General features: G+C 42.5%; 1 protein-coding gene across 6 annotated transcripts in view; it reads right to left on the reverse strand.

Moving 5' to 3' along the window:
- Positions 1-9,151: 9,151 nt before the first annotated feature.
- Positions 9,152-24,297, reverse strand: part of LOC139413203 (CMP-N-acetylneuraminate-beta-galactosamide-alpha-2,3-sialyltransferase 2-like) — a 35,729-nt gene continuing 20,583 nt past the window's right edge. The window contains exons 1-8 of one of the 6 annotated variants that reach the window (XM_071160315.1): positions 19,361-19,427; positions 18,874-19,219; positions 17,788-18,693; positions 15,299-15,492; positions 14,593-14,772; positions 13,625-13,670; positions 13,063-13,182; positions 9,154-12,957 (exon numbers count right to left, since the gene is read on the reverse strand). In XM_071160315.1, coding sequence (XP_071016416.1) covers positions 12,787-12,957; positions 13,063-13,182; positions 13,625-13,670; positions 14,593-14,772; positions 15,299-15,492; positions 17,788-18,105 — 1,029 coding nt within the window. In that variant the 5' untranslated portion in view covers positions 18,106-18,693; positions 18,874-19,219; positions 19,361-19,427 and the 3' untranslated portion in view covers positions 9,154-12,786. Of the gene's footprint in view, positions 12,958-13,062; positions 13,183-13,624; positions 13,671-14,592; positions 14,773-15,298; positions 15,493-17,787; positions 18,694-18,873; positions 19,220-19,360; positions 19,443-24,297 lie in introns of those variants that run through there. The other 5 variants (XM_071160316.1, XM_071160314.1, XM_071160317.1 and 2 more) reach the window with 5 other exon arrangements.

Raw genomic sequence — 24,297 nt, forward strand, 5'->3', positions numbered from 1 at the left:
GCATCTGGGGCTTGGCGCTAGTTATTGATTTATGATGGCTTGGTGATAGAACCTACAGCCTGCATTCCATTGACTGACTAAGGGGTGTGACACTTAGAAGATACTGCTTGTTTATATAGGGTTAAATGACCTAGAGACAGAACCCTGGCACAATGTAAATATTGCTGTCTGTTGCTTGATATCACAATGTACCTTTGTATAAGTCTATACATCTGTTGTTTGTCATGAACATTCAGCAGGATGTACTTTGCTATAAAATGCTGTGGCTCAGTTCTGCTCATTGAGCTCTCGACATCACACTTCAGTGTGGTATCGACCAATTAATCGATATTAAAGTATGATTGTTTGAAGAAATCTAAAAGTTTCTCTCCTTTGAATCAGAAATATTCTACGACAATATTTGGCGACAATAAGGGAATGACAATCTTAGTTTTGCTGGTAGTTCCCGGGGAAATCCAGGTTAACCGTGCATGGAGTTGCATTAGATGCAGCCGTGGAAGCCATACTCCACTAGACGGAGCCGATCGGATCCCCGCCTGGCTGGGAGGGTCAGCGGAATGGATACATCATTTCGAACAGAGACCGATAAATAGGGTGAGACTGACATTTCTTGAAAACAATTATTATATTTTTTTAGAGAACATTGAGTTCCAAGGGACATCCAAATCTGTGTGTATCGGATGAAGACTAGAATCTGTGTGAACTAGTTAAGATCATTTACCGTTAGCACCCAAACCTGTGTGAACTAGTTAAGATCATTTATTAACGTGAACATCCAAAGCTGTGTGTACCGGATGTATAACTAGAACCTGTAGGCGGATGACATCCAAAGCTGTGTGTACCAGATGTATACCTAGACTAGTTAAGGCCTAAAAGAGAAAGTCCTGTGTGGGCTATAGACCTGTGTGGACTCAAAAGCCCTAAAGAAATATTAGGGGAATGCATTACAATGATATAGTATAAGACAGTAAGGTGCACCTGTAATTGTTTTAAACAAACCCCATTTTAGAAATAAGAGATGCGGAGTCCTGAAGGTACTGCCGTTTTAAGGTTAAGAGGTCCTGATTTGAATTGTCATAATAAATAGGAAGTTGTGATCATATTATCCTAAAGTAAGAAATTATTCTACATGGTATTGCCGTGATTCATTGCAATACCATGGGTTAGTATTGTAAGATGTAAATGTATGAGTTGCGTTATTCCAGGAACTAACCCTGAGATAGAAATTCGAAAATATTCGTGCAGGTTATAAAAAATATTATAGAAAACAACTTTGATTAAATGTGTTTTGGGAACAGTGCTGTGTGAATTGTGATATGAGAGTTGTGGAAATGTGTTCATCTGAAGTTTGAGATATTGAAATGTGTATAATAAACTGAGTTAAATTTGGATAATACGTTTGGATATATAAAGTTATCTTGGGGTTCCGTCCATCACTGCCCATCATAGAATAGCCCGGGGTGTTATTGAGCGCGGGATGTTAATTTTATATGTATGGGAGGTAGCGGTAATTATATGCTTTTCTGAGAGGCTAGAGAGTCCTTGAAGACCGGACGGGTTCTTAGGTTCCCCTGGGAGTATGTTGGCAGAGCTGCTTTGAGGCGATGGAGAGTCGTAGGAAATGCACACCGAGTGGTTGATGTGAGTACCTAAGATTTCTATCGTTATATATGGATTCTGTGAAGATAAGAAAAAATACAAATTGAATGTGAATATATTTGATTACTGGAGATTTGATGAAGTAATAATGGAAATAATAATAATATACAAACGTGCACACCCAAACGTAAATGTACGTGAAAAACGTATTCTGGGTTGGTCCCTTTATGGATCATTTGGATTTCCACATTTAAATTTAAATACATTTAAATAAAACAGCCCACACGGCCTGAAAATGTTAGTTTTTTTCCCGCTGTAAGAGTTAGGGAGAATTAACAAGTAATGTAGATGTAACTTGTAACAACGTAAAAAAAAAACAATTAGGGGTTCTAACAAATGAATAGTCATTGCGAAGAAAATGTGATGTAATAAAGGAATTTCATTACGTCTCAAGGGAAAATATAATCTGCTTTTATTGACCTCAACAGATCTGTTTCCAAATCAATGAATGTCGATTCAACTCGTTGACTACTAAATCCACATTGGGCATGTGAAATATTTGCAAAGAAACACTTGGACGAACTTTAAGGCTAATTTCTGGTAATTGTGTCTGTGTTATGTGCCAGATGTTAAGACTACAAACCATTATAATTGGGTTATTTGCGGGATTACTTGTCATTTCAATAGCATTGGGTCTATGTTACTGACTAAAATCTGGGTTTCTAAATGTAATTCAACTATTGCCATGATTTTCTTAGCTAGATACAGAAGCCAGTGTTTGTTTTTGATGTAAACTGAACGTTTTAGCAGCTTGCTTGGTTCAAATTGAAAGGCACATTTATTCAACATGAATAGCGAGGCGATTTTGAGGTAAGATGTTTTTTGTGTGCCTGATAGAATAGGCTACTGAGAATGTTGTAATTTCAATCACTGATTTAAATATGAATAATATGGATATGAACTGAATACTGTATATGCTTGTCAACAATGGCAAGTGTTTGTTTTATGAACTGTAGACTAATCAAAAGGGCCTGTTACCTACATCTAATGCATTCTAATAGCAGCTTATCGGCAATTGCGATAGAGCTATGACCATGATCATAATCAATAACATGAGTGTTAAATATTGCATGATAAAACAAGGCTACAACTGCGATGGATTGAAGTTGTGGGCAGAAAGAGGCTCTAGTATTGGGGCTAATGATACAGGTCGACAGGCAGGCTCAGTCAGGGTCAGGGGCAAGCAGAGTGGTCAGGCAGGCGGGCTCAGAGTCAGGACAGGAAAGGGTCAAAACCAGGAGGGCGAGAAAAAGAGAGACTGGGAAAGCAGGAGCTGAGACAAAAAACACTGGTTGACTTGACAAACAAGATGAACTGACAACAGACAAACAGAGAACATAGGTATAAATACAGGGGATAACGGGGAAGATGGGCGACACCTGGAGGGGGGTTGGAGACAATCAAAGACATTCTGAATATTTGTTAGTGATGTTAATACCGTATTTGATTTATTGTGTTGCATTTGTTTATTTGGTTTTAGTGGGTTTTTCACAGGTTAGAAAGGTTGCACCTTAAAGGGCACACAAATAAAAAATTCTGAAGTTTCTATTGTCCGAGTTTTGGTTGAACACGTAAATTATTTTTGATGAGGAATGTACTGAAAAAACCCAATGTTAACCTGGTACACGGACTGTATATGTTTGACTGTAACGTACGTTGTTTGAAGGAGACCAAGGCGCAGCGTAATTTGATACTGTTTTCCTTGGTATTTGGGGTCGGCTACGGCCAAACAGTAGCCTGTGTTGAGTAATGAACCGGGAATTCGTAAACGCAATCCTCTGTCTGGACATTTGTTAATTTATTATCTAGCCAGGTCCTTACATTGGTGTCAGAAGTAAAAACTTAGATAAAAGTTAGCCAACTAGCTAGCTGACTACCGTGGCTAGCGAACGTTACATGGAGAAGGGGGGTTGAAAATGCTATGAGGGAATCCGAAAGTGAAGGAGGAGGCAGGGGATGAATATGGCCAAATTCAGCACACACAACATTCTATAATAGAATTGTGTATTTATGTCATACTAAAAGCTTATTTAAAAACTGTTTTTTGATGTGTATCTTTTTTGACACTCAAAGACCCAAAAGGACTTCAATGTGCCTCACCCAAATAATTTGGTCTATTTTAACCTCCTAATTTTCCCTACTGTTCCAACTTGTGGTGCGCATGTAGCCTATAACCCGTTTTAGAGAAATGTAATTATTGAATATTGTAATAGCTTTCATTGTCTGCTTATATGCCCCCTTTATTTATCCTATGGTTCTGACTTGGTGTACAGGGAATGCACTGTAAGAACGGCCCATGTTCTGAATTCTGTCACTATACTTTTCAAAAGTGCTGAACAAATAGTTATATTGAGTACGTCCATCGTCGCTAGCTCATTAATGTCTTAATCGAAATTACGGATTGCCTTTTGTCCGCTTGTTGTCCCCTTATGCCATGTACATCTCAATTGTCAGTAGAAACCACATTTGTTTCACCCGGTTAGCCATATCAGCTATGTATTTTTAAAAGGCAGTAAATGAGGCTGAATGAACCAGACAAGGCTCTGCTGATAGCCAGGAGTAGCAGTGGTAAGGTGTTGGGACTAATGTTGGAACTAACAGTTTGTGGGCACCGTTTGTCACCATTATAGTGCAGTTAATGTATTGTTTAGTGTTGTGTTATGTAGTGTAATGGCTTTTCGGGACCAGTTCATACAGGCGCTCTGTCCTACGAAACTGCACAAACAGACCCAGCTGACTCTTCCTGAGTCATTGCTGAAAGCCTTGGAGATTTCTTTGGAGAGGGAGCTCGTGTGGGCTGGGGCTTCAGCTGGGGTTTCGGTGGGGGTGCATGGAGACACACCCACTGTGCGGGCTGTGGTGCAGAGCAGCCCAGAGCCGGAAAGCCTGCATGGGTGGCTGAAATGACTGAACTCATTCGTACTCCAGATATAACGGACTGACCCTAGCCGACACAAACTATTGCAGCATAATTACTGGAGGCTGAGATAGGAGGGGTTGAGAGACACTGTGGCCCCATCCGATGATACCCCCGGACAGAGCTAACCAGGCAGGATATAACCTCACCCACTTTGCCAAAGCACAGTCCCCACACCACTAGAGGGATATCTTCAACGACCAACGTACTACCCTGTACAGCAACCAAAGATGTAAAATACTAAATAATGGTTACTTCTCTGAAAGTATTGAGCTTTAAAGAGGAGGTTGTCTGTTGTCTCCATATCTATTTATTATGGCTATTGAAATGCTAGCTATTAAAATTAGATCCAACAATAACATAACAATAACGTCTTCCATTTCCTAATAATTGCTCCCACAGTTGATTTCTTCAAACCAAGCTGCTTACCTATTGCAGATTCAGTCTTCCCAGCCTGGTGCAGGTGTACAATTTTGTTTCTGGTGTCCTTTGACAGCTCTTTGGTCTTGGCCATAGTGGAGTTTGGAGTGTGACTATTTGAGGTTGTGGACATTTTATAGTGATAACAAGTTCAAACAGGCGCCATTAATACAGGTAACGAGTGGAGGACAGAGGAGCCTCTTATTAAAGAAGTTACAGGTCTGTGAGAGCCAGAAATCTTGCTGGTTTGTAGGTGTCCAAATACTTATTTTCCACCATAATTTGCAAATACATTCATTAAAAATCCTACAATGTGATTCTCTGGATTTTTTTTCTCATTTTGTCTGTCATAGTTGAAGTGTACCTATGATGAAAATTACAGGCCTCTCTCATCTTTTTAAGTGGGAGAACTTGCACAATTGGTGGCTGACTAAATACTTTTTTGCCCCACTGTACATATGAGATGAGTAATGTAGGCTATGTAAACATTATATTAAGTGGCATTGTTTAATTAAAGTGGCTAGTGATACATTTTTTACATACATTTTTCCAATATTAAAGTGGCTGGAGTTGAGTCAGTATGTTGGCAGCAGCCACTCAATGTTAGTGGTGGCTGTTTAACAGTCTGATGGCCTTGAGATAGAAGCTGTTTTTCAGCCTCTCTGTCCCAACTTTGATGCACCTGTACTGACCTCACCTTCTGGATGGTAGCGGTGTGAACAGGCAGTGATTCAGATGGTTGTTGTCCTTGATGATCTTTTTGGTCTTCCTGTGACATCGGATGCTGTTAGTGTCATGGAGGGCAGGTAGTTTGCCCCCGGTGATGCGTTGTGCAGACTGCACCACCCTTTGGAGAGCCTTGCGGTTGAGGGCGGTGCAGTTGCCATGCCAGGCTGTGATACAGCCCGACAGGATGCTCTCGATTGTGCATCTGTAAGAGTTTGTCAAGGTTTTGGGTGAAAAGCCTAATTTCTTTAGCCTCCTGAGGTTGAAGAGACGCTGTTGCACCTTCTTCACAACACTGTCTGTGTGGGTGGAACATTTCAGTTTGTCTGTGATGTGAACGCCAAGGAACTATTTCGACCTTCTCCACTGCTGTCCTTTCGATGTGAATAGGGGGGTGCTCCCTCTGCTGTTTCCTAAAGTCCACAATCATCTCCTGTGTTTTGTTGATGATGAGTGAGAGGTTATTTTCCCTACACCACACTCCGAGTGCCCTCACCTCCTCCCTGTAGACTGTCTCGTTGTTGTTGGTAATCAAGCCCACTACTGTTGTGTCGTCTGCAAACTTGATGATTGAGTTGGAGGCGTGCATGGCCACGCAGTCGTTGGTAAACAGGGAGTACAGGAGGGGGCTGTGGACCTGTTGGGGCGAAATGCAAACTGTAGTGGGTCTAGCGTAGCCGGTAAGGTAGAGGTGATATGACCCTTGACTAGTCTCTCAAAGCTCACAGAAGAGACTGCTATGAGGCAGTCTCTTATCTTCGTCTTCTTGGGTACAGGAACAATGGTGGCCATCTTGAAGCATGTGGGGACAGCAGACTGAGATAGGGAGTGATTGAATATGTCCGTAAACACACCAAGTCCACAAGTTGTGACTGGAAAGGACGTATCTACACACACACCTCTACACAATCACTCAATGCATGTGTATGAAAGAGAGTGAAGAGCTCTGAGAAAAAAGGACCCTTGTATCCTGGGGTTGGACTTTCTTAGGAGCACAGACTGCCAGTTAGACCTAAATGGGGGCACACTGAAGCCGGCAGTCACCATGCCCCCCCCCCCCTCCCTACATCTGTGTGGGACTTTTTCCCAAGCCCCTTTGTCACCTACGGCTGTGTGTTACATTCCCCCAGCTACCTCCATAACACATCCCTCCGCTAGCCCAGGGAGAGGACACTGTCTGCAGTGAGGGAAATAAGGGGGAGGAACTGTGTTGGTCTTGACCCCGAGCAGCAGAAAAACAGGGGGGGGGAATGCGCTGGAGAGGCTGGCTGCCGCAGGCCTGAAGCTCTACCCACAAGAAGTGCCATTTCACTGGCCATTATGTGGGGAGGAGGGTATCAGCACCATAGAGGACAAAGTGGGAGCTATCCGAGACGGGCCCACCCCCACCATCCAGCAACAGCAACAGCAACAGCTGAAGAGTTTCCTGGGCCTGGCCTCGTACTACAGGAGGTTTGTACGGGGCTTCTCAAGCGTCGCTGCTCCCCTGAGGGACAAGGCCTTCACTTGGACAGTGGAGTGCAAGGAGACCTTCAACACCCTCAAACGTGCACTGATCGAGGCCCCCGTGCTCACCCCCCCTGACCTCACCTTTATCCTGGACACAGACGCAAGCAATGTGGGCATGGGTGGGGTGCTTGCCCAAGTGGGGCCAGAGGGGGAGAGAGTGGTGGCGAACTATAGCAAAACATTTGACAAACATGAGCGCCGCTACTGTGTCACCCGGCAGGAGCTCTTGGCTGTTGTGGCTTCCATCAAACACTTCAAGTACTACCTGGGTGGCCTGCCCTTTACTGTAAGAACTGACCACTCTGCTCTCCAGTGGCTCATGTCTTTGAAAGAGCCAGACGGGCAGGTTGCACACTGGTTTGAGGACTTCACAGTCCTCCACAGTCTGCACAGTGGTGCACAGCCGTACGACTTCACAGTGGTGCACAGGGCAGGGGCACGCCACTCCAACGCCATGACCCGTCGGCCCTGTACTGCAGACAGGTGCCACCACTGTGAGCGGAGAGAGGCCATGAGAGAGAGCTGTGTGCCGAGGAGGGGGTCTGGGCCACAGTGTGTCAGTCGAGTGGGCCTGTCTGCTATCAGCGGCAGACTGTCGACGTGGCTGAATCAGGGCAGCAGCAGGGACGGGACACAGACTTACAGCCAGTGCTACAGTGGGTAGAGGCGCAGCTGAGACCACCGTGGGAAGAGGTGGCAGCGCCGTGGCAGCTCTCTCACTCGCAACCAAAGGGTTGTGGTCAAGTTTGAGAGACTGCGGCTGGCTTATGGCGTGCTACAGCGGGCATGGAAGGAACCAGCTACGGGAGAGGTGAGGTGGCTGGTGGTGGTACCTAAAGCTCTGCGGGAGGCTGGGCTCCAGGGCACTCATGGGGGGGTGGGAACTGGACACTTTAGGGTCACAAAACCCTCCGCCAGGGCTTTTACTGGGGCAGCACAAGAGGGATGTGTCCAGGCCGTTCTCATGCTCAGTTCCCAGTTAGGGCTCCCATGGAGAGGGTGGGAGTGTATGTGGTTGGGCCATTCCCCACCACACCACTTTGACTCCAGCATGTTTTCCACCATGTGTGAGAGGCTGGGTATGCACAAGACCCGCACTACTTCTCTCCATCCTCAAAGTGATGGCCTTGTGGAGCGATTCGGGGCATCCTTGTGGTTGGAGGTGGGGGGTGGGGGGGAGCACTGCAAGTTTAAGACCATGCTTAGCCATTGTTCTCTCTCTTTACGTCTGGTCTTAACAAGAGATGGGTCACCGTTGTTTGATACTGTTTTCCTTGGTTTATTTGGGGTGGGCTACGGCCAAACACAATCTTCTGTACGGACATTTGTTAATTTATGATCTAGCCAGGTCATTACAATTTAAATCTGTCTGGAATAAATCCATTCAGTAGTATCCAGACATGCATTAGGCTATTTATTGATCATTTGATAATTTTGGTGATAATTGAATAGGACTAAGTAAGTAAATTATGTGCATTTCCGTTGTTTACCTTTGAACAATGTGTATGAATCTGAAGGACCATAACAACGCTCTCTGACGGGTTGCCCAGTAATGTGCACTTGAGATCCACTCTATAGCGCCATTGAAATTTAAAGGCAATGTTCCTGTTGTCGCGTAGACCACATTCACAGTAAATGCTGCATGTCGGCTCAATTGGAAATTACCTTAAATTTCAAAAGCGCAATAACACGGATCTTTAGCAGTACGGACTGAATCTAGCCCTTTCCTATTGGTTGTCACTCTTTGTTGCTGCTGGAAAATCATGCTGAAGAGGAAATGTACAAACAAATAATGGTTGTTGCTAAGGCACAGTTAATAATGCGCAGATCCTACTGCCTGCATTAGAGAAATATACTTGGTGGTGGCCAGGATTTTGACCCTTCAGAGCAAGAATGTTTCAGAATTAAAGGGAGGTGGTGTGTTAATTGGTAATTATGCTTTTATTAAACATGAACAAAAATAACACCACAGCTTGATTATAGTCAACCACACACAAACAAAATTCAACCATATGTACTCACAAATTCAACTTTCTTTCACTCACACACAGATACACACATACATTTGGGATTTCAAATACAAATGCATTACAAATGGTCAATGTGGACAATAAAATGTAAAATATGAAAGTGCATTGAGCAATAAGGACGATAACTACTCAAAATAATACGTACAGTATGCTCATGTCACATTTGCTTCATAAGGTAAGGTTTATTTAAAGTCAGTGTTCAGTATTCCTATATTTCAATGTGTTTTTCCATGTCGAAGTCTTTGGGGTCACACCATGGTCCAAGAGTAAAATATTTTAAATAGAATTATACCACACTGTTTTAAAATAATTAATTTGTATTTTAGTATATGTATTTATTAAGGATCCTCATTTTATAATTACGAAAAATAACAAACCACTCATTTCCAGCCTTGAGAACATTCAAAACAACAAGTCCATCTCGGAAATAGATGTAACAGCAATCAACCACATACGTAGCTATCTTTATCTAATCTCAGGCATTTGTTTGCGCAAACCAGTAGACAAATAATGAGATCACTTTGAACTGTGGTGTGGGAACAGTTTAACATGATTCACCCCACAGACACATACACATGGATTTTGTACTCTTCCTGGGGTCCAGCAACACTAAGGCAGTTATGTATAACTTAAAATATTACATTACATTACATTATATTTCAAAACACTTTTCACAACACATTAAGTGTGTTCCCTCAGGCCAATACTCTACTACCACATATCTACAATACAAAAATCCATGTGTGTGTAGAGTGCGTGGTGAATCATGTTAAACTGTGCGAGGTGCATCATGTTAAACTGTTCGAGGTGTAGATTACATCTAGCATTCCAGTGTTTGAACGTATAAACAACGCATGGAAATGCATGGACATCCCCCTCCCCACGAGTGAGGTTTCCATAGTTTAAAGCGCGTGTTATTAGATAAAATGAGGGTCAACCTAATACTGGGCAACATACTGTAAATGTGTACATTACAGGAACTGATTATGAAAGCTGTAAAATAATATGGTGTAGATTTACTACGAATGGCAGCTCAAAACGGTCTCTAAAAAGACATTAAACTGTAAAACTCCTTATTAAATCAATCCTTATGGTTCCATTGCAGTGAAAATGCTTGAATTAATGTGACTCAAACATTGCCCTTTTATGTCCCCACAAAGAAGAGAAATTTACGTAGATATGGTTCTTGCACTCTCGCAAACACAGCGCTTTTGTCCTTAATGCTTTTTCTGTGGTTGTGGTTTAACCGTCAGTCAAAGGTCCTCGGGTTCTTGAAGGTTCCTTCAGTATAAGGCTAGTTCAGTGCAGCATGACGACATGTACAGAACAGGGAAGGAACTACATTGACTTCAGAAAGTATTCATACCCCGTGACTTATTCCACATTGTGTTGTGTTACAGCCTGATTAAAAAAAAAAAATCTCACCAATCTATAAACAATACCCCATAATAAGTGAAAACAGGTTTTTTGATATTTGTGCACATTTCTTAAACATAAAAAACAGATACCTTATATACATACGTTTTCAGCCCTTTGGCTATGACACTCGAAATTGAGCTCAGGTGCATCCTGTTTCCATTGATCATCCTTGAGATGTTTCTACAACTTGATTGGAGTCCACCTGTGGTACATTCAATTGATTGGACATGATTTGGAAAGTCACACACCTGTCTATATAAGGTCTGACAGTTGACAAGGCATGTCAGAGCAAAAACAAGCCAGGATTGTGTCGAGGCACAGATCTGGGGAAGGGTAACAAAAAAAATTCTACAGCATCGAAGGTCCCCAAGAACACAGTGACCACCATAATTCTTAAATGGAAGATGTTTGGAACCACCAAGACTCTTCCTAGAGCTGCCCGTCTGGCCAAACTGAGCAATCGGGGGAGAAGGGCCTTGGTCAGGGAGGTGACCAAGAACCTGATGGTCACTCTGACAGAGCTCTAGAGTTCCTCTGTGGAGATGGGAGAACCTTCCAGAAGGACAACCATCTCTTCAGCACTCCACCAATCAGGCCTTTATGGTAGAGTGGCCAGACGGAAGCCACTCCTCAGTAAAAGGTATACGACAGCCCACTTGGAGTATGCCAAAAGGCACCTAAAGATTATCAGACCATGATAAACAAGATTCTCTGGTCTGATGAAACCTAGATTGAAATCTTTAGCCTAAATGCCAAGCGTCACATCTGGAAGATATCCCTACAGTGAAACATGGTGGTGGCAGCATCATGCTGTGGGGATGTTTTTCAGTGGCAGGGACTCATACTAGGACAAAAGTTCACCTTCCAACAGGACAAGGACACTAAGCACGCAGCCAAGACAATGCAAGAGGGGCTTTGGGACAAGTCTCTGAATGTCCTTGACTTGCTCCTCAGTAAAAGGTACATGACGGCCCACTTGGAATTTGTCAAAAGGCACCTAAAGACTCCTAGACCATGAGAAACAAGATTCTATTTGGCCTGAATGCCAATAGTCACATCTGGAGGAAACCTGACACCATCCCTACCGGGAAGCATGCTGTGGGGATGTTTTTCAGTGGCAGGGACTGGGAGGGTAGTCAGGATCAAGGTAAAGATGAACAAAGCAAAGTTGATGAAAACATGCTCCAGAGCACTCAGGACCTCAGACTGGGGTGAACATGACCCTACGCACACAGCCAAGAAGATGCAGGAGTGGCTTTAGGACAAGTCTCTGAATGTCCTTAAGTGGTCCAGCCAGAGCCCGGACTTGATCCCGATCGACCATCTCTAGATAGACCATAAATAGCTGTGCAGCAACGATCCCCATCCAACAAGACAGAGCTTGAGAGGATCTGCAGAGAAGAATGGGAGAAACACCCCATTAAAGGTGTGCCAAGCTTGTTGCGTCATACCCGAGAATAATCAATGCTGTAATCGCTGCCAAAGGTGTTTCAACAAAATACTGAGTAAAGGGTCTGAATACTTACGTAAATGTAATATTTCAGTTTCATTTTTTATAAATTTGCTTTGTCATTATGGGGTATTGTGTGTAGATTGATGAGGGGGGGGGGAAATAATACATTTTTGAATAAGGCGGTAACAAAATGTGGAAAAAGTCAAGGGGTCTGAATACTTCCCGAAGGCACTGTAAGTATTCACACCGTTTTGCTATGAAAATCCAAATTGAGCTCAGGTGCATCCAGTGCATCCAATTTCTTTTGATCATCCTCGAGATGTCAATACAACTTGATTGAAGTCAACCTGTGGCCAATTCAGGATTTAGAAAGAAACACATCTGTCTATATAAGATCCCACAACTGTCTGTAGATCTCTGAGGCTGTAACACAACAAAATGTGGAATAAGTCAAGGGGTATGAATAGTTTCTGAAGGCAATGTACTTGATTCAAGTTTTTGTTGTGGTTTGAGGACTCCCGTTTGTGGTTTTGGTTGTTTGTGTTGCTCATAGGCACTAGTTGCAGAGAGCAGGGCACATATTTGACTCTCTCTGACCACCAGACCACTACACTCTAATGGCTTCATCCTGTACACACCACCCCTGCTCATTCTCATCTCCTGTGCAGCTTAATTTTGCCCTCTGTGTCAAGCTTTTGGATAACCTCCATCTCAAAATCAGCATGGTGGACTCCGGTTTTCCTAAACGCGCCGCCGTACTTGTTTTCCTCCCAGTAGTGATGCCAGTTCCCATGTTGATCGGCTCCATAGCCAAATACCGACACCTGTAGGCGTTAGCATTAGCATTACTAGTGTTATTAGCATTCTGTTTACTTTCAACCAGGCTTCTCATACCAAAGATACGGCTCTTGATATCAAAGGATACACACCTCATCGCAGATGTGCAGGGCAAATATTATGGCCAGCATGCCCGTGGATGGGTATCTGCCATGGCGCTCTGTCCACCGGTCGTGGGTGTACTTAAAGAATGCTGGATTTATCACAATTACCTGCAAACGAGAGGGTGATTAGCTGTAACGCAACACACAAAAAGCATTAATAATTAAATGTTTTCATCCAAAATGACAATAAAAAATTAAAAATAGCTTTTTATTTTGTTACATGTACAGTACATTCTACACAAATTTTACATAAATGGCATTTTGATTACATTTTTCACAGTAATTACATTGCAAAAATCAAGTTATTTGATATTTTGATATACATAACATTTCTGTAGATAGATAGTAATTTTACATTGTAAATCATGTTTTCAGAATTTTGTACAATCATTTAAATTGAATAACACTAAGTTTTGAATCAAGTGTTGTTTTGCGTATCAGTTCATAAACCATGTGCCATGGAATTGGCACATCACAAACTCTTTCCAACTATTTTGCAACCTGTATGGCGCCACAGTCAACATTTTGTCAAGTAAATGACAAGACTTACCTTATCCTTGTCAGCCTGTACTCGATCTTTCACCCTCATGTATGTCCTGAAGAAACATGAAAGGAAAACAACAATAAGATAGTTTTATTTATTTAACCAGGTGGGTCAGTTGAGAACAGTTCTCATTTACAATGCCAAACATTTGTCACGATTAAAACGGAACAGTAAAAATTGACACAACAAAGACAACTGTCACATACCTCATTTGCACATACTGTATATAGATTTTTCTACTGTATTATTGACGGTATGTTTGTTTATTCCATGTGTAACTCTGTGTTGTTGAACTGCTTTGCTTTATATTGGCCAGGTCGCAGTTGCAAATGAGAACTTGTTCTCAACTATCCTACCTGGTTAAATAAAGGTGAAATAAAATGTAAATAATAAAAAACATTAAAAAACAGACTAGGGCCTAGATTCAATCAGATCAAGTGTTAATCGGCGATAGCCTACATACTGTAGTGGAGGTGTGACTATGTTGGAGCTGTCAAATCTGTGAGCAGCTGGTCTTGATCATTGTCACAAAGCCACATCCATCCCACTCACGTTAGAAGTCCAGAACGAGAAAGTGTAGACTATTTAGAAATAATGGCACTCAAAAAGAAAATCATTAAACTAAATAATGAGGATTTATATCAGCCTAGTCGAGGTGTAGATTACACCTCACATTCCAGTGATCGAACTTGTCAACAAGACTGCATGGGATTACTCTTAATGCAGCCAAAGGCAATGTCAGCTTTGTGGATATGACAGCTCAGACACCACTATGTGGATGTCGGCTTAAGTGGATCTGATTGAATAGAGCCCTAAGACAAGATCAAGGACAACAATTGTCAACAATTAACTACGCCATCTGTTTTAGTCAGTCAGACGAATACCATGCAGTAGTCAGTTGAGTGCACAAATGCAGCTACTGCAATTTGGGAAGTGACAGTAAAAAGCTTGTAATTGGTGTAGAGTAGACCTACGTTTTGATCTCTCCCGTCGACAAGGCGCTGGCTACCCACTGTAGATCGCGGAGTTTAAAGGGCAGCAGGACGAGGTGGACCCCAGGGCCGATGTCCACTGCACTCTCAGGGTACATGAAGTGGTGTGTCGTTCTGTTGCCCACGTCCGCCTCGAACCCTAATGTGGTGGCTTTATTCATTCTTGACAGCAAAGCGAGAACATTGCTTCAGTTCACAGGCATGTCATGTATGGTGTGCGAGATAACAATCAGACACTGTATTAGATTTATTAACATGGTAACCCTGCAGCTACTGCGCTGTAGTGTACTGTATTCATTCATTCCAGACAGTCAGTCAACCACCTGACTTAACCAATAGTTAACTAATTATGGTGTTGATTGAGCTCATGCGGTATGCCTCACTGGTTTCAGGAGATGAGGTAATTGGGTCAGGTGGTTTGTTGCGTGTCTGGAACTGAAGCCTGGTCACTGCAGTTCATCAGGCTCATTATTGCCTAATCCTGCCAATGTGAATAGCGGTGGGTTGTTTGGATCATGGCAGTGATGGGGTTGTGTAATGCCTGCTCTCGCTTTTTAGACTATGTTGGTGTTGTGTGTGATAAGCATGATTCTTTGGATTTTCTATTGTGGTTGTTTTGTCTGTTAATGGTGGTTTTGAATGTTTGATTGTGTTGTCTGCGTTGGGTCATGTTTTCTCTGGGCCATACCTTATGACACTGTTATGGGAGTCTATCAAGGAGCCATATTGAGAGCCCAGCAGGTTTCCTGAGTTCCCCACCACTGCACACTTCCTGCATTGAGCTTGTTTGGGTTGGACATCCCTGGCGGGGGGAGCGATGACCTGGAACATCTTCTGGATCACCTCGTATATCGTACGCTCATCGGTGGACCGCTGCAAAGCCTGACGGGAATGTTCAAAACTCCCTTTAGATGTGGAACAACAATATCTCACAGGAATAATGCCTGTGCTCTCCTTTGGCTACCAACAAACAAAAACAGGGCAATATACAAGGGTCCTTTTAATATTCAGTACTCAGGAAATCACCAGACTAAATAGATTATAATTTTGGCAGCTCCAGAGGGAGGCCTTGTGTTAAATGTGCCCCTTCATAACCAGCCAGCCTCTTTGTGGCCATCTTACTAACAATTTTGGCATGGCATTCTTAGCAGACCAACACTGTGTGTGTGTGTGTGTGTGTGTGTGTGTGTGTGTGTGTGTGTGTGTGTGTGTGTGTGTGTGTGTGTGTGTGTGTATGTGTGTGTGTGTGTGTGTGTGTGTGTGTGTGTGTGTGTGTGTGTGTGTGAAATTTAAAATTCAGCATTAGTGGAGACTGCATTCACGGTAAACGCTGCATATGTCGTCTCGATTGGAAGTTGCCGTTGAATTTCTAACGCTTCAGCGATAAAGATTAAATAGAGCCCTAAATAATTGGCGAGTATATCTGGGAATACACACATTACAGATCCATATACAGTGCCTAGTGAAAGTCTACACACCCCTTGCATGGTCTTTACATTTTGCTGCCTTAAAATTACATCTAAAAAGGGATTAAGTTTGATATTGTTTCCCAAAGATCTACACAACCTACTCCACATTATCAAATACTTGGTGGAAGCACTATTTTCAGCTATTACTACTGTGAATATTTTGAAATAATATCCGACCGACTTTGCACAACTCTTAGAGCAGAGAGTATATACTTTTTCAACATTTTGTTGTGTTCTAGCCTGAATTTAAAATGGATTAAATTGAGATTTTGTGTCGCTGGCTTACAGACAATACCCCATAATGTCAAAGTGTTGTTTTCGACATCTGTACAAATTAATAATACAAATGAAAAGCTAAAATGTATTGAGCCAATACATATTCAACCCCTTTATTTTGGCAAGCCTAAATAAGTTCAGGAGTAAACATTTGCTTAACAAGTCACAGACTAAGTAGCATGGACTCACTCTGTGTCCATTAATAGTGTTTAACATGATTTTTGATTGACTACCTCTCTGTACCCCACAATCGAGCAGTGAATTTCAAACAAAGACCAGGGAGGTTTTCCAATGCTTCGCAAAGAAGGGCACCTATTGGTAGATGGGTAAAGATAATAAAAAAAGCAGACATTGAATATCCCTTTGAGCATGGTGAAGTTAATAATTACACTTTGGATGGTGTATCAATACACCCAGTCACTACAAAGACACAGGCATCCCTCCTAACTCAGTTGCAAGAGGAAGGAAACCGCTCAGGGATTTCACCATGAGGCCAATGGTGACGTCAAAACTGTTAAGAGTTTAATGACTGTGATAGGAGAAAACTGAGGACGGATCAACACAAGACATAACTGAGTACCACTCTTCATATCTTCAAACATGGTGGTGGCTACATAATGTTATGGTTATGCTTGTCATCTGCAAGGAATAGGGAGTTTTTTTGGGGAAAAATTAACAGAATAAAGCTAAGCACAGGCAAAATCCTAGATGAAACCTGGTTCAGCTTACTTTCCAACAGACACTGGGAGATAAATTCACCTTTCGGTAGGACAATAACCCAAAACACAAGGTAAATTATACACTGGGGTTGCATAGTTACAATTTTGACATAAGTCAGATTGAAAATCTATGGAAAGGCTTGAGAATGGCTGTTTAGAGATGATCAACAATCAATGTCATGAATAATGTGCAAATATTGTACAATCTTGGTATGCAAAGCTCTTAGACTTACCCAGGAAGACTCACAGCTGTAATCACAGCCAAAGGTTATTCTAACATGTATTGACTCAAGGGTGTGAATATTTATGTAAATTACATAATTGCTAAAAGTTCTAAAAACATGTTTTCCCTATGATAACATTTTAAGGCAACAAAATGTCGACTATGCAAGGGGTTTGAAGACTTTCACTAGGCACTGTACCTTGAATTCTTTTCAAATGACTTATTATTGAATGATGTTGAACAGGATATATAGTAATACATCATACATCTTAATCATTACTAAGTAGAAATGTATTACATTGTACTGATGTACTTCTAATAATGTAAAGACATTATTTGGGAAAGTGTCAGAGATTACTTTCTGTAATTTTTGTTACAATATACAGAATTTTTGCTGTATGGTGCTACATCTTTAACAATAAGCTGACAGTAATTGGCCACATACATGGTCACAGTCTTTGGCCCCTCTCATCAATAGTAATGGTCTTACCAGCCACCACTTCAGGGCCAGGGGGTCCATGTTGTTGTCTCTGTCTGTGAGGAAGGGCTGCTGCTGGGGGTCATAGTGCTGAGCGAACCACGCAGAAACCTTCATGTCCGCAATGCAGGATGGGCACTCACATATCCTGTCAGGACTGAGCACCATGGCACTGGGTGTTGCCCATGTTCGGTTAACAGCGTGCCCTGGCACAGTCCTGGAGGTCTCCATCAAAGTCATAGACAGGATGTTGTTCTTCTGAATGGTGATCATGACAAAGAGAATCCCACCAAACAGAGAAAACAAGCACAACTTCCTCTTGAAAAGCATGACCGGACGTTGTGAGGTAGGGAGAGAGGTGTACAGTCAGTGCCCTGGGGAAAAGGCAGTCCAGTGATAGGTGTTGGCACCAGGAGTTTCAGTGGTGGAACCCAACTTAGGCAGTCCAGTGTTATTGTCTTGGCTTATATACTTAGTGATTCTGGATTCAAAGGTAAGAACCAAAAACATTCAGCAACTACTTTCTGATGTTCTATCTCCCTGCTGTCCCAGCCAAAGAGATGGCACACTTCTTAAAATCACAGGTAACACAAACATGCAGAAGAATTGGTTGATACCTGAGTTTATAAAGGAAAGAGGGTGTTAGCTGGAGTTTGACCCTGGCCTGATGTGTCCTAGTTGATCGAGGAGAATAAGTCCCATGAAACAATTCGACCCAAAAATGTTGTCTGGCGCTTACGAGGGAGACTGCCTTGCTCTGCTCAAGGCAATCGGCGAGGAAATGTAAAAGAGGAAGGGAAACATATAGCCTTCGGTTTCCAAATTCCCTACCCAAGCCTAAAGAAGGCCTCTCATTGGTAAAACCTCCATGTTTCTCTCCAGAGCTCCGGTCTGAATGCGCTGCACAGCTTCCTGCTTCTAGAAGACACAAACACACAGCATCAATGCAACGATTCAGAAAACAAAATCAACATCAACCATGCTGCTTACGTAACAAATAGGAGATGGGGAGAGAAATCAATGCTCCAAGAGCCACATACTGAACAGTCAACGGCAGCTTTTGATAAACTGCCCATCAATGTAGGGCTAAATACATACCGTATCTTGAAAACATCCATCAAAAATATAGTGTGTGCATGGCCATCTGGTATTTACAGTATTTGCACTGAATATATGCGCTCACTACTAACTCCACTTCTTATCAGCACGATCGATAACAAAGCTTGCACAAATGTAACAGAGTCACCCTATTGGCTGTGAAACTTCTGTTGTTAGCACCCCTCTTCCTGTGTGTGCAGAAAGAGGAAATTCAGCAGAACTGTTAACGTGCAGCCTTTTTTCTTCACCTTGAGTTCTCAGAGCACAACACTACCATCGAAGGAGTGGAAAGCCAAAACAACTGTTGCCTCTCGCTGAGGCACACAACTGAGCCTGAGCGTCCACTCTGCAATACACAAGTTTATAAATAAAGTCACACGCTGGCCCTGCATTAATGCATCTCCTATAGATGCAATACCCCCCCCCCCCCCCCCTTTGGGGCCAGACTCTGACACCAGGGGTGCAGAATCATTTGCATTGAACTCACTTGCATTGAATAAGCCAGCCTGCTGACTTCCCTCACTGGGATCCTGCTGCCTCTTTATATTAGCAACAGAGACTCCCCACCTGGCTGCCAAACTAAAGACACAGTGGTTATAGGATCCGAGAGAGGAGGGGTTGGAGGGAGAATTCCCAGGGATCAGCTGATCGTCAGCTGATGCAGTGGAAGAGTTCTGTTAGATGAGATGAGATCATATCGGTGTATCCCTGCCTGCATGTCTGTCTGCCTGTCTGTAGCTACAGTGCCTTCAGAAAGTATTCAAAACTTTGTTGTGTTACAGCCTGAATTCAAAATGGTTTAATTTTTCTACACACAATACCCAATATAATGGGTCAATACTTTGCAGAAGCACTTTTGGCAGTGATTACAGCACTGAGTCTTTTCTAGGTAAATCTGTAAGAGCTTTCCACTCCTGGACTGTGCAAAACATTAGCCCATTGGTCTATGCAAAATTCTTAAAGCTCATTTTCAGGTCATGCCATAGATTTTAAAGTAGATTTAAAGTGCTGTGGAAAAGTATTTGCCCCCTTCCTGATTGTATCTATTTTTGGGCATATTTTTTATACTGAATGTTGTCAAATCTTCAAACAAAACCTAATATTAAATATAGGGAACCTGAGTTAACAAATAACAAAAAAATATATATAATTATTTTATTTATTGAATTAACAAAGATACGCAACACTCAATTCCCATGTGTGAAAAAGTAATTGCTCCCTTACACTTAATAAGTGGTTGTCCCACCTTTAGCTGCAACCAAATACTTCCACATCCCTGGGTCGCTACTCATTTCAGTTCGCTGCAGCTAGCGACTGAATCAAGCTGCAACAAACACTCAAACTGCACAGTTTTATCACAATCTCTTCATTCAAAGACTCAATCATGGACACTCTTACTGACAGTTGTGGCTGCTTTGTGTGATGTATTGTTGTCTCTACCTTCTTGCCCTTTGTGCTGTTGTCTGTGCCCAATAATTTTTGTTTCATCTTTTGTGCTGCTACCATGTTGTGTTGCTACTATGTTGTTGTTATGTTGAGTTGCTACCATGCTGTGTTGTCGTGTGTTGCTGCCTTGCTATGTTGTTGTCTTAGGTCTCTCTTTATGTAGTGTTGTGTTGTCTCTCTTGCTGTGATGTGTGTTTTGTCCTATATTTATATGTATTTATAAGGCCCCCGTCCCCGCAGGAGGCCTTCTGCCTTTTGGTAGGCCGTCATTGTAAATGAGAATTTGTTCTTAAGTGACTTGCCTAGTTAAATAAAGGTTCAATAAAATAAAATAAACAAAGTTGTTGGTCAGTCTCTCACATCGCTCTGGAGGAATTTTGGCCCACTCTTGCATGCAGAACTGCTTTAACTCAGTGACATTTGTGGGTTTTCAAGCATGTTTTCACCGCTTGTTTCAAGTCCTGTCACAACATTATTGTTGTCTATCAACAATGACAAGCCACCGGGTCTGACAATCTGGATTGAAAATTACTGAGGATAATAGTGGACGATATTGCTGCTCCTATTTGCCACATCTTCAATTTAAGCCTACTAGAAAGTGTGTGCCCTCAGGCCTGGAGGGAAGCTAAAGTCATTCTGCTACCCAAGAATAGAAAAGCCCCCTTTACTGGCTCAAATAGCCGACCAATCAGCCTGTTACCATCCCTTAGCAAACTTCTGGAAAAAATTGTGTTTGACAAGATACAATGCTATTTCCAGTAAACAAATTGACAACAGACTTTCAACACGCATATAGAAAAGGACACTCAACAAGCACAGCACTTACACAAATGACTGAAGATTGCCTGAGAGAAATGTATGATAAAATGATTGTGGGGGCTTGTTAGACTTCAACCCAGCTTTTGACATTATCGATCATAGTCTGCTGCTGGAATAACTGATGTGTTATGGCTTTACACTGCCTGCTATAATGTGGTTAAAGAGTTATATGTCTAACAGAACATAGAGGGTGTTCTTTAATGGAAGCCTCTCAAACATAATCCAGGTAGAAGCAGGAATTCCCCAGGGTAGCTGTTTAAGCCCCTTGCCATGACTACTACTTTTCCACATTAGGTAACTGATGCGAGCAGTAGAATCAGATTTAAAAATCAGGTAAAAATACACCTTATGGAACAGCAGGGACTGTGAAGTAACACAAACATAGACACATGTATACACACACATGATAACATGTGCACTATACACACAAGTACACAAGGAGGGCACACACTTAGTGTGTTTTGTGAATTCTGTAATGAATTGTATTGTAATGGTTTTAAAATTGTATAACTGCCTTAATTCTGCTAGACATCTCAAGTGGGATTAGGTCTGGACATTGACTAAGCCATTCCAAAACTTAAAAAGTGTTGCATTTTAACCATTTATATGTAGACTTGATTATGTGTTTTAGATCATTGTCTTGCTGCATTACCCATCTGCGCTTCAGCTCACAGATGGATGGCCTGACATTCTCCTGTAGAATTCTCTGATACAGATCAGAATTCATGGTTACTTCTATTAAGGATTAGCCCCTTTTTTAAAATGTTAAAAGATTGTGCACTCTCCTCAAACAATAGCATGGTATTCTTTCACTGTAATAGCTACTTCAAATGGCACCGGAAGAAATGGCAGCAGTTTTATGGGTTCCCAACCAATTGTGCTATGTGGGTTTTTTTCACGTTATTTGTAACTTATTTTGTACATAATGTTTCTGCAACCGTATCTTACGGCAAAAAAATAGCTTCTGGATATCAGGACAGCGATCACTCACCTCGGATTATTCAACAAGCAGGAAGCACAGGACATTCTCCAAACACCCGACAGGGCCAACATCCCCATTATTTGCAAGATTAGGAGACGCAGGTATAGAGAACACAGAGCGGGATGCCTCGTGAGGACCCGCAGGAGGCGAGTGGGAAATCTGTTACAGTCAAAATTACTCGCCATTGTGCAAACATTGGATAATAAATTAGACGAGGTTGTAAACAACAGCTGGTGCACTAAATCTAAGGAAGTCACTAGATTTTGCTCACCTGAAGTAGAATATATTGTGATAAATTGCAGGCACTACTACTACTGCACACTACATGCCTAGAGAATTTTCAGCTATACTTTTCGTGGCTGTTTATTTACCACCACAGACAGATACTGGCACTAAGACCGCACTCAGTCAGCTGTATAAGGAAATGAGCAAACAGAAAACCACTCACCCAGAGGTGGCGCTCCTAGTGGCCGGAGACTTTAATGCAGGGAAACTTAAATCAGTTCTACCAAATTTCTATCAACAGGTCAAATATGCAACCAGAGGGAAAACAATTCTAGATAGCCTGTACTCCACACACAGAGACACGTAAAAAGCTCTCCCTCACCCTCCATTTGGTCAATCCGACCAAAACTCCATCCTCCTGATTCCTGCTTACAAGCAAAAATTAAAGCAGGAAGCACCAGCAACTCGGTCTATACAAAAGTGGTCAGATGAAGCAGATGCTAAACTACAGGACTGTTTCGCTATCACAGACTGGAACAGAGGCAAGCAACACTGAGGCATGCATGAGAGCATCAGCTGTTCCAGACGACTGTGTGATCACGCTCTCCGTAGCCGACGTGAGTAAGACCTTTAAACAGGTACACAAGTCTGCGGGGCCAGACAGATTACTAGGACGTATGCTCCGGGCATGTGCTGACCAACTGGCAGGTGTCTTCACTGACATTTGCAACATGTCCCTGATTGAGTCTGTAATACCAACATGTTTCAAGCAGACCACCATAGTCCCTGTGCCCAAGAACACGACGGCAACCTGCCTAAAAGACTACAGGCCTGTAGCACTCACATCCGTAGCCATGAAGTGCTTTGAAAGGCTGGTAATGGCTCCCATCAACACCATTATCCCAGAAAACCTAGACCCACTTCAATTTGCATACCGCACCAACAGATCCACAGATGATGCAATCTCTATTAGAGGTCGACCGATTAATCGGAATGGCCGATTAATTAGGGCCGATTTCAAGTTTTCATAACAATCGGAAATCTGTATTTTTAGACACCGATTTGACAAAAAAAAATGTTACACCTTTATTTCATCTTTATTTAACTAGGCAAGTCAGTTAAGAAAACATTCTTGGGCCTCCTGGGTGGCGCAGTGGTTAAGGGCGCTGTATTGCAGCGCCAGCGCCAGAGACTCTGGGTTCGCGCCCAGGCTCTGTCGTAACCGGCCAGGAGGTCTGTTGGGCGACGCACAATTGGCCTAGCGTCGTCCGGGTAATGGAGGGTTTGGCTGGAAGGGATATCCTTGTCTCATCACGCACCTACGACTCCTGTGGCAGGCCGGGCAGACTGCCGGGCGCAGTGCACGCTAACCAAGATCGCCAGGTGCACAGTGTTTCCTCCGACACATTGGTGCGGGCTGGCTTCCAGGTTGGATGCGCGCTGTGTTAAGAAGCAGTGCGGTTGGGTTGCGTATTGGAGGACGCATGACTTTCAACCTTCGTCTCTCCCGAGCCCGTACGGGAGTTTTAGCGATGAGGCAAGAGGCAAGCTAATAACAATTGGATACCACCAAAAAGGGGTAATAAAAAATAACACATTCTTATTTTCAATGACGCTGGGTTAACTGGCAATAGTCAAAGGTTAATGAAATACAAATGGTATAGAGAGAAATAGTCCTATCCTATAATAACTACAACCTAAAACTTCTTACCTGGGAATATTGAAGAATCATGTTCAAAGGAACCACCAGCTTTCATATGTTCTCATGTTCTGAGCAAGGAACTTAAACGTTAGCTTTCTTACATGGCACATATTGCACTTTTACTTTCTTCTCCAACACTTTGTTATTGCATTATTTAAACCAAATTGAACATGTTTCAGTATTTATTTAGGCTAAATTTAGGCTAAATAAGTGTTCTTTCAGTATTGTTGTAATTGTCATTATTACAAAT

This window comes from Oncorhynchus clarkii, chromosome 7 (assembly GCF_045791955.1).
Source record: "Oncorhynchus clarkii lewisi isolate Uvic-CL-2024 chromosome 7, UVic_Ocla_1.0, whole genome shotgun sequence".
NCBI classification, from domain to species: Eukaryota; Metazoa; Chordata; class Actinopteri; order Salmoniformes; family Salmonidae; genus Oncorhynchus; species Oncorhynchus clarkii.